At 44.8% G+C, this 15,792-nt stretch overlaps 1 protein-coding gene across 3 annotated transcripts in view; it reads left to right on the plus strand.

Moving 5' to 3' along the window:
* AOAH (acyloxyacyl hydrolase) overlaps positions 1–15,354 on the plus strand; it is a 156,584-nt gene extending 141,230 nt beyond the window's left edge. For all 3 annotated transcript variants that reach the window (XM_045516963.2, XM_010955400.3, XM_074367232.1), the window contains 2 exons: positions 6,430–6,506; positions 13,899–15,354. In XM_045516963.2, the coding sequence (XP_045372919.2) occupies positions 6,430–6,506; positions 13,899–14,027 (206 nt within the window). In that variant the 3' untranslated portion in view covers positions 14,028–15,354. The remainder of the gene's footprint in view (positions 1–6,429; positions 6,507–13,898) is intronic.
* Positions 15,355–15,792: the final 438 nt, after the last annotated feature.

Consider the following 15,792-nt stretch of genomic DNA (forward strand, 5'->3'; position numbering starts at 1 on the left):
TTTAGAGCCTGCCTGGGCAAGGCGTTTATTTACAAGCCAGCAGGCAGTAGATTGGGCAGGTGGCTTCTGCCCATTCGGACACATTAATAGCTCTGAGTATTGCAAAAAGATAAAGTGTGAGACTCTTTCTGGAAAGGTAGAAGCTCAGCATCACCTCCTTATTTCACCATTATTTTAGAATCCTTGAAGACACAGAGCCAGTGGCCAGTTGGAAATAGCTTTGGGCTGGGAGCCAACAGGTCAATGGAATCACCTAACTTAACTCTTGACAGTTCAGCAATGCCCCGCTTACAGACGGGCTAAAGATGAATGTGACGGGAATGAAGGAAAAGGCAGTGTCTCTCCTACTGGGCACTGGATTACCTGAGGACTCAAAACAATGCAGATTCCCAGACCCCACAGATGAGGAAGCTAATCAGAGTCGCAGAGGGAGGGGCTTCAGCTGCCCATGGCAAAGTGGACCACCTATATCCCAGCTTTCTGGAAAGAACATTACTGTTTCTTTCCCAGCATTCTGTCCAAACACTGGGGTCACAAATGAGTGGCCGTAAGGAAGCAGACATGATTACTGGAGCTACTGATCTATCCTTTACATCTGGACTCTGAAAAATTATTATCTATTGATTTTAATCCTTTCAGTCCCGTTTTCATTGCTAAGCACTAATGTGATAAGAGAAAAGCCTCTGCTGATTGACTGCCAGCTGAGACGATGCTAATGAAAAGCTTTACAATGTATGCAAAGGATGGATGATTTGTCATACAGTTTATCATCTCTGTCTCCCCACCACAACTCCCCCAGCCCCATCATCTGGGATGAAGCAGATGGCCATCATGACTTAGGAAACATTACATTAGCTGACATGTTTCGCATTGTAGAGTCTAGTACTTCAATTCTGAACATCTTTTCAACAAGACTGATCGCCTTAACTAGATTTCCTGCCTAGGTGATACATACTTCTCTCATGGGGAGAGACATTTTGATAAATAACCTCTCATTAAAATGCAGAGTTAAAGCTTCATTAATGAATTCCTGGTATAAACGACTGCACCACCAAGTGTTCTCTGATCATCATCAACCTTGAATATAGATAAAGTTATTAAAAATATAATAATGCCTAACATTCACATGAGACTTTTTCATTTTCCACAGTCATCTCTAGCTCTGTCATTTATTATCTTTGGGATTGTTGACAATTCCCTAAATTCTCCTTTCCAGACCTGGAAATGGGGTCACCATATCTATATAACAAGTCTTTGTGATGACTGTATGAAATCACGTGTCATCTTCCTGATGCCACACCTGGTACATAGCCAGCACCAGGAAAGAGCACCATTCTCTCACACCCTTGCTACTCAACACATGGTTCAGAATGAGCAGCATCCAGACACCTGGACACTAGTTATAAATACAGAAGCCCAGGCCCCACTCTTAATTAGGACCTACCTAATCAGAATCTGCATCTGTACATAATTTACAGATAATCCATATGAATGTTAAAATTTAATAAATAGGGCTCCTATTATGTGCCAAGATTAAGACTTTTTAGTCACTTATTCATCAGATTTTTACTAAGCGCTACTATGTGCTGTGTAGGTGCTAGGAATATCGTTAACAAAACAGAGGAGTCCTTCTCCTCGTGAAAGATACAGGGGGAAAAGCTTTATCCCTGACCCAGTACTGGTCAGTAGTCCACATGCTTGGAAGCAGAGGTTCCTCAGCCCGTTCTGGTCCTCACAACAATAAATGTAGTAAAAAAGCAAAAAGTTTAGTTGAACTGAACTGAACATTCTGCATCAACATGGTAGTTGGCCACCTTACTGAGAAACCTCCTAGATATTTCTCGTCTGGCAGTTCTCATCAACAGTTCAAGGAATTTCCTGAGATTTTGTAATTTCCTGACATTTATTAAAAATACACGTGAGGATCCAATTTTGGTTCAGGGCCTTCTTCACCTCCATATGAAGTTTGTCTCCACTAGTGGTAAATGGACACAGTGGGAGAGAGAGTGGAGGCAGAGGAAATGGTGCCCTGCGATCTGATACAGCATCATGCTTTTAATGTCTACATACCACCACGTCCACTTCTGAAAGAGCTGGAATTTTTATCTAATTATCAGGAATTGTGAGAAGGTCTTGCCTTACACCTGGTGTTAGACAACTGCAAAGGGAATTCTTACCTTGAGATTTTAGTGCCTTCCAGAGCAGGCAGAGGGGGCATCGACTCCCACACCCATCTCCATGGGTCACCTCCCACACCTGAGTAGCTCACCATCCTGGAAATCTGGTCTAACTCACGTAGGTAATAGGCAATTATACAAAAAGCCCAGCATTTACAACCAGGTAGACCTATGTTCCTATCCCAACTCAGACACAGAATAGCTAATAACCTCAAGCAAATTAACCATTCAGGTGTTGCTTCCTTTTGTAGAAGGTAGTAATAACTAAACCCTGGGGACTGTGTAAGGGCTGAGACAACACTTGTAATATAGAAAGGACTCCAGTACCTGTTAGCGGACATCCTCCCACCTCCCGCGTCATCAGTGTATGTAAAGCACCCACTGCATTCTTCCAGGGCTTACAACAGATGGATAATAGATGTTTATTCTCTTTCAGTGTCTAGCCCCTCTCCCATCACCAGTCATGCCTCTGGATCTCTTTGAGTTCCTCAGAGGTGGCTATGGTAGAAATGCATCTCATTATCACACTGCCCCCTTTCATCAGAAATAAAAACCCTATAGAGTCGCTTATTAAGTCTGGAGTCTTAGTAGTCACACGAAAATCCCTGCTCTCATTTCTGTACTGTAGTTGAGCGGACGATTGCATCACAAGTATTTTTCATATGAAATTTACAATTTTACACCCTGTGGCAGAGCAATTACAGTTGAGGGTCCCTGTCCCTTGAGGGCAGACACGAGACCTATCTGTTCTCCACTCTGATAGCCTCAGCCCAGCACCGAAAGATGAGATGACTGCTCATCCCCCAAAGGCTCTTTTTTGTCTCTTGCTGACTCATCCTCTAACTGGTTATGGACTAAATAGAGGCAGCAATTTTTCCTCCCTTCGGGAAATGACAGCTTGAGCAGGTGATGTCCTTTTTCTTTGTCTTTACCACACCTCCCAGACAGAGGAAGGAAAATGCCACTTAACTGACAAGTCCATTTTTTCCACTGACACCTTAAATATATCACCAGCTGCCCTCAGTTTCTAAGACAACTCAATTGGCATAAACCTGGTTCTTAGTTCCCCCCATGTGTATGTTTGTGAGAACCACCAGTGACTTCAGGGTGCTGACCGGAGTTCAGATTTCTCTTTTAAAATATTTATTAATGTTACTGTTCATCAAGGAGCTACCAAGGGTTCTATGAACCTTCTCCTTCTGTTGGATCTCTGAAGAACTGGTCATTAGCAGAGTTTCTTCAACTTTACAAATAAAATATATTATATGCTGAACCCCAAGAGATCATTCAGGATCATCCAAGAACTTTAATTCAGGTGTTCCAGAAAACAAATAGGAATTCTTTTACCTACTTTTAATCATGGTCTCAGGTAGGAATGAAACTGATCAACTTACCATGCTACCCTGCTTGGACCTCCCACTCTAAAGTCAATCAGGGAAGAAACAGAAACCACTGTCTGGTATTGTATTTATTTTTAGAAAGCACAATTTCACCCTGAGATAAACAAACTAAAAAGGGTCACTCTGTCTAGCACTGGTCATAATACAGGTAAAACCTTAAACTCTTGCCTGTGAGTTACTGACTCTTCCTGCAAGTGTTATAATACTGACATCTGCAGATATTCAATGACTGGTAACCCTCACAGACACAGTAATCACGTGATAAAATGATGTTTTCCACTGTAAATAGACTGATTGCAGCCTTGATAAGCATTGATACGTTTTTTAATACTTACTGGATTATTTTATATGATAAGCCAGCTCTTTTAAAGGATGGACTCCCTGTAGTGTCCACTAACGTGGCAGAGGGGAGCAGGAACATGTTTCCTGGCAGGGAGGACTATGTTACCCCTGACATGGTTTCGATCACTGGAGTATGGTGACAGTAGAACATGGACTGCTCCCACTGGCCCCACCCCCACCCAGGGTATGCCCCTGCTCCCTTGTAAAACTTGGCAACTAAATATCCCTTTACTTTATGCTTTTGTTCCTCAGTTTTCTTATCATAGTCCCTACATTGTGAGATTGTTCAGGCCTCTAAAGGGAGTAGAAGGAATGACCATCCCTTCTGATTTTGAAAAACAGTCATTAATTCTGATGACTGAATTATGTCCATTTGTTCCATGAAGTACGTAATATCTGTCACCACCTCTCCCTTTCTTTAAGAGCTGTAGTTTTTGTTTTTTTTTTTTAGTTTGGTAGTTAGCACATAAAATTTAAATCAAAACAGAAACAGCCTAGGCTAACTTTAAGCCTCGGTGCCAGCACTCAGTCACACTAGAGGAAGCATGCGTGTAAGGAAGTCCGGCCTTTTTAATATGAAGCTCCTAGCAAACGTTTCTCTCCAGGAATACGATCTTGGCTTAAACTGTTTTCTTTATGGGCTCCAATTTGCTTTCCACTGTGCATTTTCCAGACCTCCAGATCACTATAATTCCTTTCTGAATGTTCTCTTGCCAGTGAAGGCACACTGTTTAGATTCACTTTGTGACTCAATCTTCACTGCAAAGGTGAAGAGTCAGAAAGTGTTGTAAGGAACTTCCTGCTTCCACTGGGTCAGAGCATGTGTGGGTGGTCCAGGCCCACAGCTTGCTGTCTGTCTCTTTAATGCAACCTTCCTGTCTTATTCATCCAACTCTTCACAACTTTTCAGCAGGCCTCCTGAGGTCTCCACTGGCTTAGATTTCCATTGTCTTTTTAACATGGTCTGGGAATTTCTTAACATCCGATTGAGATTTTCTTTCATTCTTTCTTTTCTTTCTCTTTTTAACATTTGTATAACGTAAGGTAAAACCAAACTGAAGATAAGGGGAGAAGCAGAAAGGGCTGAAAAGTTCATAGAAAGCTTGGGTGAAGTAAAGGGACACAAGTAGAATGGAAGTGAGGTCATTTTTGAAGCCACAGAGGGGACAGGGAGTCTCACCTGGGCTGGGCCTTTCCACATCATTGCTGATTTTTGTATTGCAAACCCTGTGGGACTGCAAGGCAGAGATGAGACACATCATACAAAAGGACAAAAAGCACTGAGGGGGCTCAGTAGGGGTGACACTGACTCTCTATTTGAAGAAACTTCTGAATGCTCAGTTCTCCATTACGGGTAATTGGTGGGGTGTTCAGATTGGAAGTGGCTCAGATAGAGAATCAGCATAAAGTCAGAAAGTAAAAATCCCAGATCCCCTTAAAAAGAGTCCTACTCCTTAAGCCAAGGGGGAGAAGGAACAGCCTGAACCAAGCCTGGGGGATCACCTGGCAGGTGAGCCAGGATGAGCAGGGCTGGGCTGGAGAGCATGACACACTCAGGAGGGCAGTCTGGGACCCACAGATGCTTCAAGTGTCAGGTCCAGGGGGAAAGGCGGAGCAGCCAGAATTGAACCTGAATCAGTAAGTCTGATCCCAAGGTCACACCTAAATAATGGAAGAGCCAGGCAAACTGAAGCTAGGGCCAGACAAGCTTCCCCAGGGCTCTGCATTTTACAGGGTATGGATGGCCAAGGGTAGGATCCACTGGGGAAGTGTGGGCGTGGGCTGCACTGCGGGTGGCAGGTTGCAGATTTTTCCCTCTGGAGGCTCTCTAGGGATTTGATATTTCCTTGAGGAGTTCTTATTGACTGTATCGTGTTACAATGTAGAGTTCATTGTGCTCTTGCCTTGGGGCAACTGACATTCCTGGTCTCTCACCCCCATTGAAGGACAGTTTTATTGTTGTTCATCATTTGGGGGCTCATAACGTTTTCCCTGTAGCCATACTCACCCTAAATGCAATGTCGAGATTACTTTACATAATTCTATTTCTGACGAACTATGTGGATTTTAATGCCGATTGCTGGACATATGCAGGCAGTGTCTGGAAATGGCAGCCCATGAAAAGAGATGTTAACAAAATGTTTAATTTTCCCCTCCTGCTCCTGAAATTGTGCCCCTGGCCACTGAGAAATGAGATGGACTTACATCGATGTTGAATATCTTAGAGCCCACCCTTCCCCCACTGCCCTCCTCACTATACAAATTGATGCAACAGTCTCACACATTTTTCTTCAAGAGTTAGAGAGGAAAAGGATGCAATGGAAAGACCATTTCTGTTCAGAAAGCCCCCAGCCTGAGATAATGACTCAGAGGCAGCCATGGCTGGGTGAGCATCTGCCTGGAAGGAGCCTTTTTCACAGTCCTTGCTCTTGGTTGTTGACCACTGCTTGTGGAAGTGTCTCTAACCGTGTGTGTGCGCACGCGTGCAATCACACTTGTGTGTCCTGCAGTCACGGAGGAGTGGCGGAAGAGAGGCGGGCAGCCCTGGCAGCTCATCGAACCCGTTGATGGATTCCACCCCAATGAGGTAAGTGCAGTCACAACGATGGTTGCTGAAGGCTATTGGTTACATTATTTTTTAATATAATTATGCATCCATTTTTATCCTGTTTTATTCCAGAAAGCATTTGAGGTGATGTACACACATGTGTAAGGTAGATTAGTAAGTATAAGTTATATTAGATTCAAAGGATAAAAATATAAATAAAACAGTAAATAATAAAGTGAAAATCAGAGTACAAAGAAAATAAGGTAGAAATGATACCTGGCTTCTTGACTTAATGTCTACAGTTCATAAGAGGTGTCCCAGGACGTCCTGAGAAACTGCCACTAAGAGCCTATGAAATCAGCTCCATGATTTCTAAGGGGTGATGCAAAGAGGGACATAGTCAGAGCCTTCAGAAAATAAAAAATAAATAAACTACTCCAAAAAACAAAACAAAACAAAACAAAACAAAAAACACACAAGCGGGGAGGGTACAGCTCAGTGGTAGAGTGCATGCCTAGCATACACGAGGTCCTGGGTTCAATCCCCAGAACCTCCATTAAAAATAATAAATAAATAAACCTAATTACCCACCCCTCCAAAAAAAAATAATAAAAAAAAACACACACACACACACACAAGGATTCCTGGAAGTGAGGACTGTGAGAATTTCTTCTGTGGATCCTTCTAGAAAAGAAGGAGAACTGTAAGAGGGGAACACAGTGTCCTTAGCAATATCCTGCAGTATGAGCTGTTTCTCATTGAGGATTCGAAGGGACAATTCTGGAAAGTAGTTCTACTCTGGCCTCTTCACAGAGCAAGGGGGGCTGGAGGTGGGGCTCTGTCTCCTCCCGCCCTCACCCCGTCCATGATCCTGGCTTCAGCCAGGGAAGCTCCACTTTTACCTGTTCTACATACTGGACTTGCTCTTGATATTTTATATAAAAAATAGAAAAAGAAGTGGGAGAGTGGTTCTGCCACTTCTAACATTTTGAGAGCCCATCCTCTGCAGGAGGGATGGGCCACTCACCCACAGGCAGTCCTGCACAGCTGCGGTCTCTCTGATGCAGCTTCTGTGGCACTGACAAGGGTCCAAAAGCGAGAAGCGCTCCTGGTCGCCTTGCTCTCCGTGGCCAGCCAGGCCACAGGAGGGCAGATCATCCCCTCAGAAGCCTGCAGGGAACCACAGACCTCCTCCCCTCCAAGCTCTGAGCCCAGTGAGTACCCGTGGGCAGGGATAAGAACTGTCTTAAAGAGGAAGAGCCCCACTCCATCAACAGGGGGATGGACAGACAGTGGGGTCCCACAAATGCTGGGGAAATGTTCAAGTGAGCACGAAATGCCCAGCTTACTGTTTTAAATAACCACAGCCCCCAAAATCTAAGGAATACATCTCAGAATATCTGACTTCCCTGTGTATCACTTAGATGGCTTGATCCAAGAGAATTATTGGCTAGAAGCTGGTTAAATATTATAGTGTGCCCCACTCACACTAAAAAAATGACATCTTTGGTTTTAAAATAGTTAACGTGGAGACCTTCTTTCTGGCAGTAATTAGGTAGTGATTTTGTTGTTCTGTGTTCACCACAGACTTTTATCCTTCTGGTTCTAGAGAGAATGGGGATAAGAGATGATGGTCAGAGAGGGAGTAATCGAGGAACATATGAAAAAGAAGAGGGTTAGGACAGCTTTATTTTAGCCCTTGGGACATATCTGTCTGATCTATCAAAAGACTATTCTGTCCTTGACTCTTAAAATGATACCAGGGTTCAAAGTCTGTCAAATTGGGGCTCTATTTTGCACTCGAACAGCTTTGCCAATAACTGACTGTTGAGAACAAGAGTCAAAAGCTGAAAATGGCTGAATGCTGTCCGTAATCTTAAGTTATTCCTGAGAGATTTGCTCACATGCTGGGAGTGGGTGGCACAGTGTGCAACAGTGGCAGAGCCACATCTAACATGGGTGACAATGGATAGATATGCCTAAAGCTTGCCTGGTTATCATGTATATCAAGCTGAACGGTCTTGGTGTCAAATTGCCATCCAAGGACATTTATTGAGCGCCTACCTCGTATCAAACACAGTGAGCACTCAGGAGTGAACAGGAAACCTGGCCATTTAAGGAGATGACAGGATAGAGTGGGAGAATGACATGTGAATACATAATTAAACATAAAGTGGTCAGTGCCTCCAGCTGTGCAAACACAGATGCTGTGGGGGCGTTCTGGGGAAGAGGGGTGCTAGGAAAGGTTTTCAGAGGAGCTAACTCAGAACTAAGACCATGAACTAGTCAAGTGAAAGGAAGGGGGGGAGGGCTGCAGAAAGTGTTGTGAGCAAAGGAAAGTGCAAGGGCAAAGACTTGAACAGGAAAGAAAGCTCGGCACACGGCACACAGGAGGAGAGAAAAGTGCTTCCGTGTGACTGGGACAGAGAGCCGAGAGTGGAGTTGAGAGAGAGGATCAAGAGAAGTTTTCAGGGACAGATCACATAAAGTCTGTATGGGGTTGGACCTTTTCAACTGTGAGGAATGGGGAGCCACTAGTTGAGAGCTGGAGAGAATGGCAGGGATGAGATTGGCCAAAGGGATCAAATTATGAAGAAATAGACCGAGGATGAAGATTGAGAAGGTGTTTTCGTTATCTACTGTTGCATACCGAATTACTTAAAAACAACACACATTTCTTAGCTTACAGTTTCTGCGTGGGCCAGGAATCCAGGCACAGATTAGCTGGGTCCTCTGCTCCAATGTCTCTTCCAAGTTGCAATCAAGGTGTCTGCCGGGGCTGGGTCTCATCTGAAGGCTTGACATGGATCAGCCTCCAAGCACAAGTTTGTTGGGTGAATTTAATTCCTTGAGGCCTGTTGCTCAGAAGCCACCCGTGGTTCGCCCTGCAACGTGGAAGCTTGCTTCAACAATGAGTCCAAGCCAAAATGGCAACTGAGGCAATCTGCTAGCAAGGCAGAAGTCACCACTGCATGTAACAGCATCCCAGCACCTTTGCCGTATTCTAGAAGTTAAAAGGAAGTTACAAGTCCCACCATGCTCAGAAGGAGAGGGATTACACAGATGTGAAAGGTGGGAACCATTGCCGATCACAGAAGGACCCACTAGAAAGACCTAGAAGATCATCGGATGCCTCCAGGGAAAGCAAATGTAGCAGAGAGTTGGGAACAGCAGTCAAACTGCTGACAAAATGCAAAGAAAGTTCATCTTAGAAAAGAAATATCATCGCAAAGACCCAGGACCCCAAAAGAAAAGGCCCAGGACCCAGATTCATGGCCTCGGGGAGCTACAGCAACTCTACCTGTTCAAATGCCCACTTTTTAAAACCTTTGCAAAGTTAAGTATCTGAAAAGGCACTTAAAGGATCTCTAAGCCTAAAATCAGACAATAGTAAACAGAAAATATTAAAAGAGCCACAAACATACATCAAGTCCAGTTGCCTTGGCTATGCCAGGACCACCTAGCCAAACATCCTTGACATCTCCTGCCTTAGAAGTTTCATCCAACAAAGCTTTCTGCAAAATAGCCTCCTCTCCGCTCATCTTGCAGGTAGAACCTCAAATCATCCTCTTCAAACTCTTCCTGCAGGCAGTGAATTTTCCATGACATCAGTGCCCCTCCTTTCTTGAGTCTTGAACCCTGTAGACTGTCTGCTGGAGGCCGACATCAGATATAAAATCAGTGCACTGGCTTTAAATAAGTTAATAGCCTCTGGGTTTTTATTTGTATCAACATGAAAGCCCCTGGGAGCCTAAGGTCCTAGGCAGACTTGTGGAATCCCTCAAAAAAGGCAGCTCTGCTGGCGGTGGGGAGAGAGGAGGGAGGGCCTTCTGGGCCAGGAAACCTTCAAACAGTCACTTAGGGTGGCCCTGCCAGTGCATCAGGGACCACGTCTGCTCAGTTTGCTTTAGACACCAACTAGCAGCAGTGGTTTTGGTGGTGACACACCGAGTCATATTTTTCCTTACATGTGTTTAAATACGTCTTATACCACTGTCATGTTGTAAGTTTACAAATTTAAAATTAATTGGGACCGAAAGTAACCAGGCCTAATAGACTCTGTTTCTGGGCAGAGTAAGAGGCCAGAGAAGTAAAGCCATGCCTTCCCTGTGGTGAGGGCTTCCCTGCAGGTATTTAAAAGCAATTTCTTATCGAGGTAGCCTGGAATCGTTCTTCCTGCAGGAAAAATAAATCCAGAGTGGATTTTTAACTTTGGTCTGGTAGAATTCCAGAGTTAAATTTAGCAAGAGTTCAACTTAAAAGGTATCAAGTCATGATAAATTGTTGGTGAAATCTGTACAGACTTGCTCTGAATTCATTTAGTCTCTAAAAATATTACAAAAATGTAGTTACTATTTAGGGTTTGTTTTACGGTTGTCTTAAGAGTTCTATTTTTGTAGCAAAACACATACAATTAGCTTACAAAATGGGAGTGTGGAGGAATCCCAGATTACGTCCAGCTATGACCACTGCTGGGCTTCTGACATGCCTGGAGATGGGAGAATATCGTGAGCATGTGGGCTGGATCTGGCACGATTTGCTTGGAAGGCCAGGTACTCTCCGAAAGAAGAACTTATAACTATGGTTAGGCAAAGAAGCATGGCTCGATTCTAAATTGTCATCAGAAGGGAGAAAAAATTCTAAAAGCCATATGGTGGCTGTCACCAAGGTCCTAATCAAGAAATGATACCAAGTCTCTCCCCTCCCACTGCCCTCTCCGTGGACCCATGCCTGAATCCTAGGGGGATCAGGGGCTGCAGGTAAAACCTGAAAGAGCTGCTGCTTATATAGAAACTTATATAAGACAGTGGGGTGTTGAGCTGCCCTGCTTTGTCGCCTCTTCTATGAGAGTGTCCAAGGGGAACGAGAGGAACCTTTGCAGTGGACCAGTGACCATCAGCAGCAGGCAGACAGGTGGGTGGCAGTGCCCCACAGAAGCACTGGGGTGCAGGGGTGCCTGCAGAACAGCACCAGGGCCTGTCACACGGGGACTTACCCGGAGGAAGGGCACACCTGCTCGAATTGGCAGCGATGTCTGGACAGAAGCAGCACCGCCCACAGGGCAACTATCTGGACTCTCTGCTGCTGGGGCCCTGCAAGAGCACAGGCAGCCGAGGCAACTACAAAGGAAGAGACCAGGAAGGGCCTGCCTCTGTTAACCAGAATGTTCCACTTAACCAGAGCCTCATGTTGGACCAGGTTTCATTCCATGTATGTGTTCAGCAGGGTTAGTGAATGAGGCAGCCTGTGAACCACCCCCACCCCCACCCAGTGCTGCAGATGATGTGCGCACTGGCAGGAGGAAACTGTCTCCATGCCCTGTACTGAGGGGAGGTGTTAGGGAGATGTGTAGTAAAAAAATCTCCATCAGTGAAATAAATTAGCTTGCATCTATCTGATGGAGTATTGTGCAGCGAATAAAAACGATATTGATCTACCTTTAGTGACACAGAAATATGTTTGTAATATAGAGCAAAGGAAATAAAAGCAGTTTATAGACTGCTGGGATGATTCCTCAACCATATGCATTTGTCAACACGCGTGGAACTGCTTACCAAAAAGAGTTAATTTTACTGTGTGTAAACTATACCTCAAAAAGAGCAGATTATGAAATGGTATTTACAGAAGGATCCAGTTTGTGTGTGTGTGTGCGTGTGTGCAGGCCTCCCAAAGGCTCTACACTCAATGTTAAGAGTGACTATCTGTATTATAATTAAGATAACTTTTATTCTGTTTTCTCTTTTTGCTCAGTTATCTTAAATTTTTTCTCAGGTGAATAGGTATCGCTTTGATACTTTTAATTGTGAATAGGGAACCACAAAAGATGCCTGTGTTCAAAGAACAGTTCACTGGGAGAGATGAGGATGGCAGTGCCTTGGCCTGTGCAGTGCATCACGGGAGTGACAGGAGGGGGCTGGTTGTGAGAAAAGCCCACAGTAGGTGCTCTCAGTAAACGGTTCTCAGAGGAATGAATGATTATAGTGGGCCATTCTATCACGTCTCTAGTTTAGTAATAACAATGCCATTCTCATTTCAGATCCAAAATATTAGCAGTGCACACTCATAAACAGTTTAATCTCCAGTAGAGTGGCAGCCAACCAGTTGCTTTCAAGTCAGACAGTTACCACACGCTCAAATCTGAGCTCCTGCATTTTAACTTTCCTTTTCTTATCCTCACCCCCCTCTCCTCCCTTATTAATTTAGACTGGGAAATAAATGACCACAAATGCCTTGGTACCACATAATTGTTAGGAAGACTGCTTAGGGGTATCAAGTTGAAAGGCAAAAAAAACAAAAAAGAAGAACTAGTAATTTTTCACAGACCTGGAAGCAGCCTACTTTGTTGAGAACTAGCAGGAAACACAGCCCACAAGAAGTCCTCTGTTTGCAAAGACACTGATCGCATAGTGTGTGAGAGACGACCAGACCCTTCTTGGAAACCTGCTAGCTTGACAGTCAGCCTGTTTGGGAGTAGGGGGTATGTATGTGTGTGGTATGTGTGTATGTGGGGCTTGGTACGTGAGGGTGTGTGTGTGTGTGTGGTATGTGTTGTGGGGGGGCAGTTGGGGGTGTGTCTGTTCTAGACACCACACGGATACGATCACGATTATACTGTTGGGTGGATGGAATCTGGGGTCCACCTCCGAAGGCTCAGGAACATATTAAAATACTGAGGATATTTAATGTATCGACTTCACTAGTTCTAGTTTTTTCTAACAATTGCTAAAATCTTATACACAGTTGAGACCCAGATAGGTCTTTAGATCATTTATTCATTTTGCAAATGAGAGAATTTCGGCCCAGAGAGTGGAAGAGGGCTGCCCTACATCACAGGGAGCAGGCGGCACGGCTCACTGGAATGAACGCGATGTGCCCTTTGAAGACAATGTCCATGTGCTTCTCATAAAGTCAAGGACATCCCTGAGCATCTTCCCTGAACAGAGTGCTCCCCTCCGAGGCCCTCAGCAATCACATTTCTCTTATCCTTCAGCCTTAACCCCCCCTCCCCCACTGTGGAGATGTAGCCATCTGGGCGCCGGAGGCCTTTCCAGGCCCCATTTGCTAAATGAGGGCATTATCTGCAGAGAAAGACTCCTCATCAAAGGCATGTTAATGACAAGCCACAGGACTGAACAACCAAGAATAGATCCTGCTGACATCGTGAACAAAAGGATGTACAACAATGAACCAGAGAGTGGGCATCAGGCTGGGCGAGCCAGAGACAGGCCTGCTGTGAACTAAGCCAACAATTCCTCCCCTTGGCCCTCCAGCCACACTCCCCCTGCTCACAGCCTCCTTCAGGACCCAGCCCTACCTGAGGAACCATCTTGGAGTCTGTCCACCACACAAAGAATAGAGTAAATCTCACTGGAAACACCTTTTCTTTGTCATAATTTCCCTTTTACTCTTCATTTGGGTGCTCTCTTGCAGGTGGCTTTACAGCTGGTGGCAGATCACTTCTGGAAAAAGGTGCAGCTCCAGTGGCCCCAGATCCTGGGAAAGGAGAACCCGTTCAACCCGCAGATTGAGCAGGTGTTCGGAGACCAAGGGGGGCACTGAGTCCCTCGGGGACACATGCTCCCAGGGAGCTCAGGGAGACAGAAACTTGGGTAAATGGATCCAGCAAACGGGCTTGGGGCTGCTGAGTCACGAACTCACAGGAACCTCTTTAGCAGCATCTTTGCAAAGTGCTTTTCTCTCATTTAAGAGCTTATCTAAATGACGGTGTGACTGTGTGTGCTTCTGGGATCAGCCCCCTCCAGCTGAACCTCAGATAACCTTTAATAGAGTGCTTTGAGTGCCATTCCAAGCAGTAGGGTATCTATCTGTGCCTTTGAATGACTAGTTGTTCCAAAAACAAATAAGAAATCTAGTGACATTCAGCAACTTACCCAGGGTCTTGGCGTGCCAGGGAACTGGCCCTCCCTCTGTGGTTGACTTCTTAAAGATGGCTCTTCCTCAGAAGACTGTTGACTGGCTGCCAAGGACTCTCACACCAGAACACAGAACTGTAAACACAAAATTAGGTGCAAACTTGAATATTTATTTAGAATGAGAAAAGAAATCACAACAGATTACAGTTTGTAAAAGTTGACAAATACCATACACCCCACAAAGTCAAGGGAAAACATGACAATTTTTCTTTGTTTAAAAGATGTCCTTGCATTCTTTGGCTGCATAATCTGATCGCCTCTTCCTATAACAATGATTTTGTGATATCCCTGTCTATAGTTAGAACAGAAAAATAAAATTTGCTTGCTTTTGATAGCTTAGAAGAGTTACTTTCAGCTACAGAACTCATTATTGGTAAAGTCGTGTACATTTTTAGGATGGTTGGCAAACTAGGAAGACCTCTATCAAATTTCTTTTATGTGGGACATATTAAAGACACACTCCCTATTTGTGGTGCTGTTAAAGCGTTGCATCCATATAAGCTCAGAAATTCTGTTCAATTCTACTGCACCATATTCTCACTGGTGTGTCACCCCCCGGCCCATCTCTGATCGCAGCCATGGGTATGGGGGGTCCGTCTCTGTGCTGCCAGCATCCCAGCTCAAGCAGCCCCATCTTTCTACACTCTGTCCCTCAGGAGCTCGCCTGACACAGCCCCAGGGGTGGGACAGCTCCAGCCCGGGGTAGCAGGGGGCAATAAATACAGGCGCCAGCCTCTTCCTCTAGTGCTCAGTTTGGGAAAGTCTTCTGTGTGCTTCTAGGGGGTGTCAGCAGAATCGGCCCCCTTCGCTCACAGGAGTGACTGCCTTAAATGACTCTTCCTCCTTCCTTGTGTCACTCTTCTCACTTCCTTGTTCCCACTTTGGGGGCTGGTTTCCCAAAGAAACCACCTGCACCCAAATCTCTGTCTCAATAAAGACAAAATTATAATGACGGTATGTGTATAATTGTGTATGCTTCATTATTTCCTTTACTTTTTAAATTTATTTATTTATTCCTGATAGGGGGAGACTTCTATTTGGACAAGTCACTAGTGTGAACCAGATCTCCCACTCACTGTATCAATGATGGGAAGACCTTACCACAGACTAGCTTCCGGCTTTGTGCATTTCACACCCTGTTTCTCCTCCATGACCCGCACACTTCCTGTGCTGGGAGCTGTAGGGTACTCTCATACTGTGATCTGACCACTAGCCCTGCACCTTTGTCACAGTGCTGGTGGACACTGGGATCGTACCTGGAAGTCCTTCCTACACCAGGATGGCTAGCAATAACCTAACTGTGCACAGAAATGACTGCAAACCACATAAATAGTTCAACCTAAGAGGATCTCTGCTTCAACCTCCATAAGATTCCCATAGCTACCCCAGAG

The sequence above is a fragment of the Camelus bactrianus genome, chromosome 7 (genome assembly GCF_048773025.1).
Source record: "Camelus bactrianus isolate YW-2024 breed Bactrian camel chromosome 7, ASM4877302v1, whole genome shotgun sequence".
NCBI lineage: Eukaryota > Metazoa > Chordata > Mammalia > Artiodactyla > Camelidae > Camelus > Camelus bactrianus.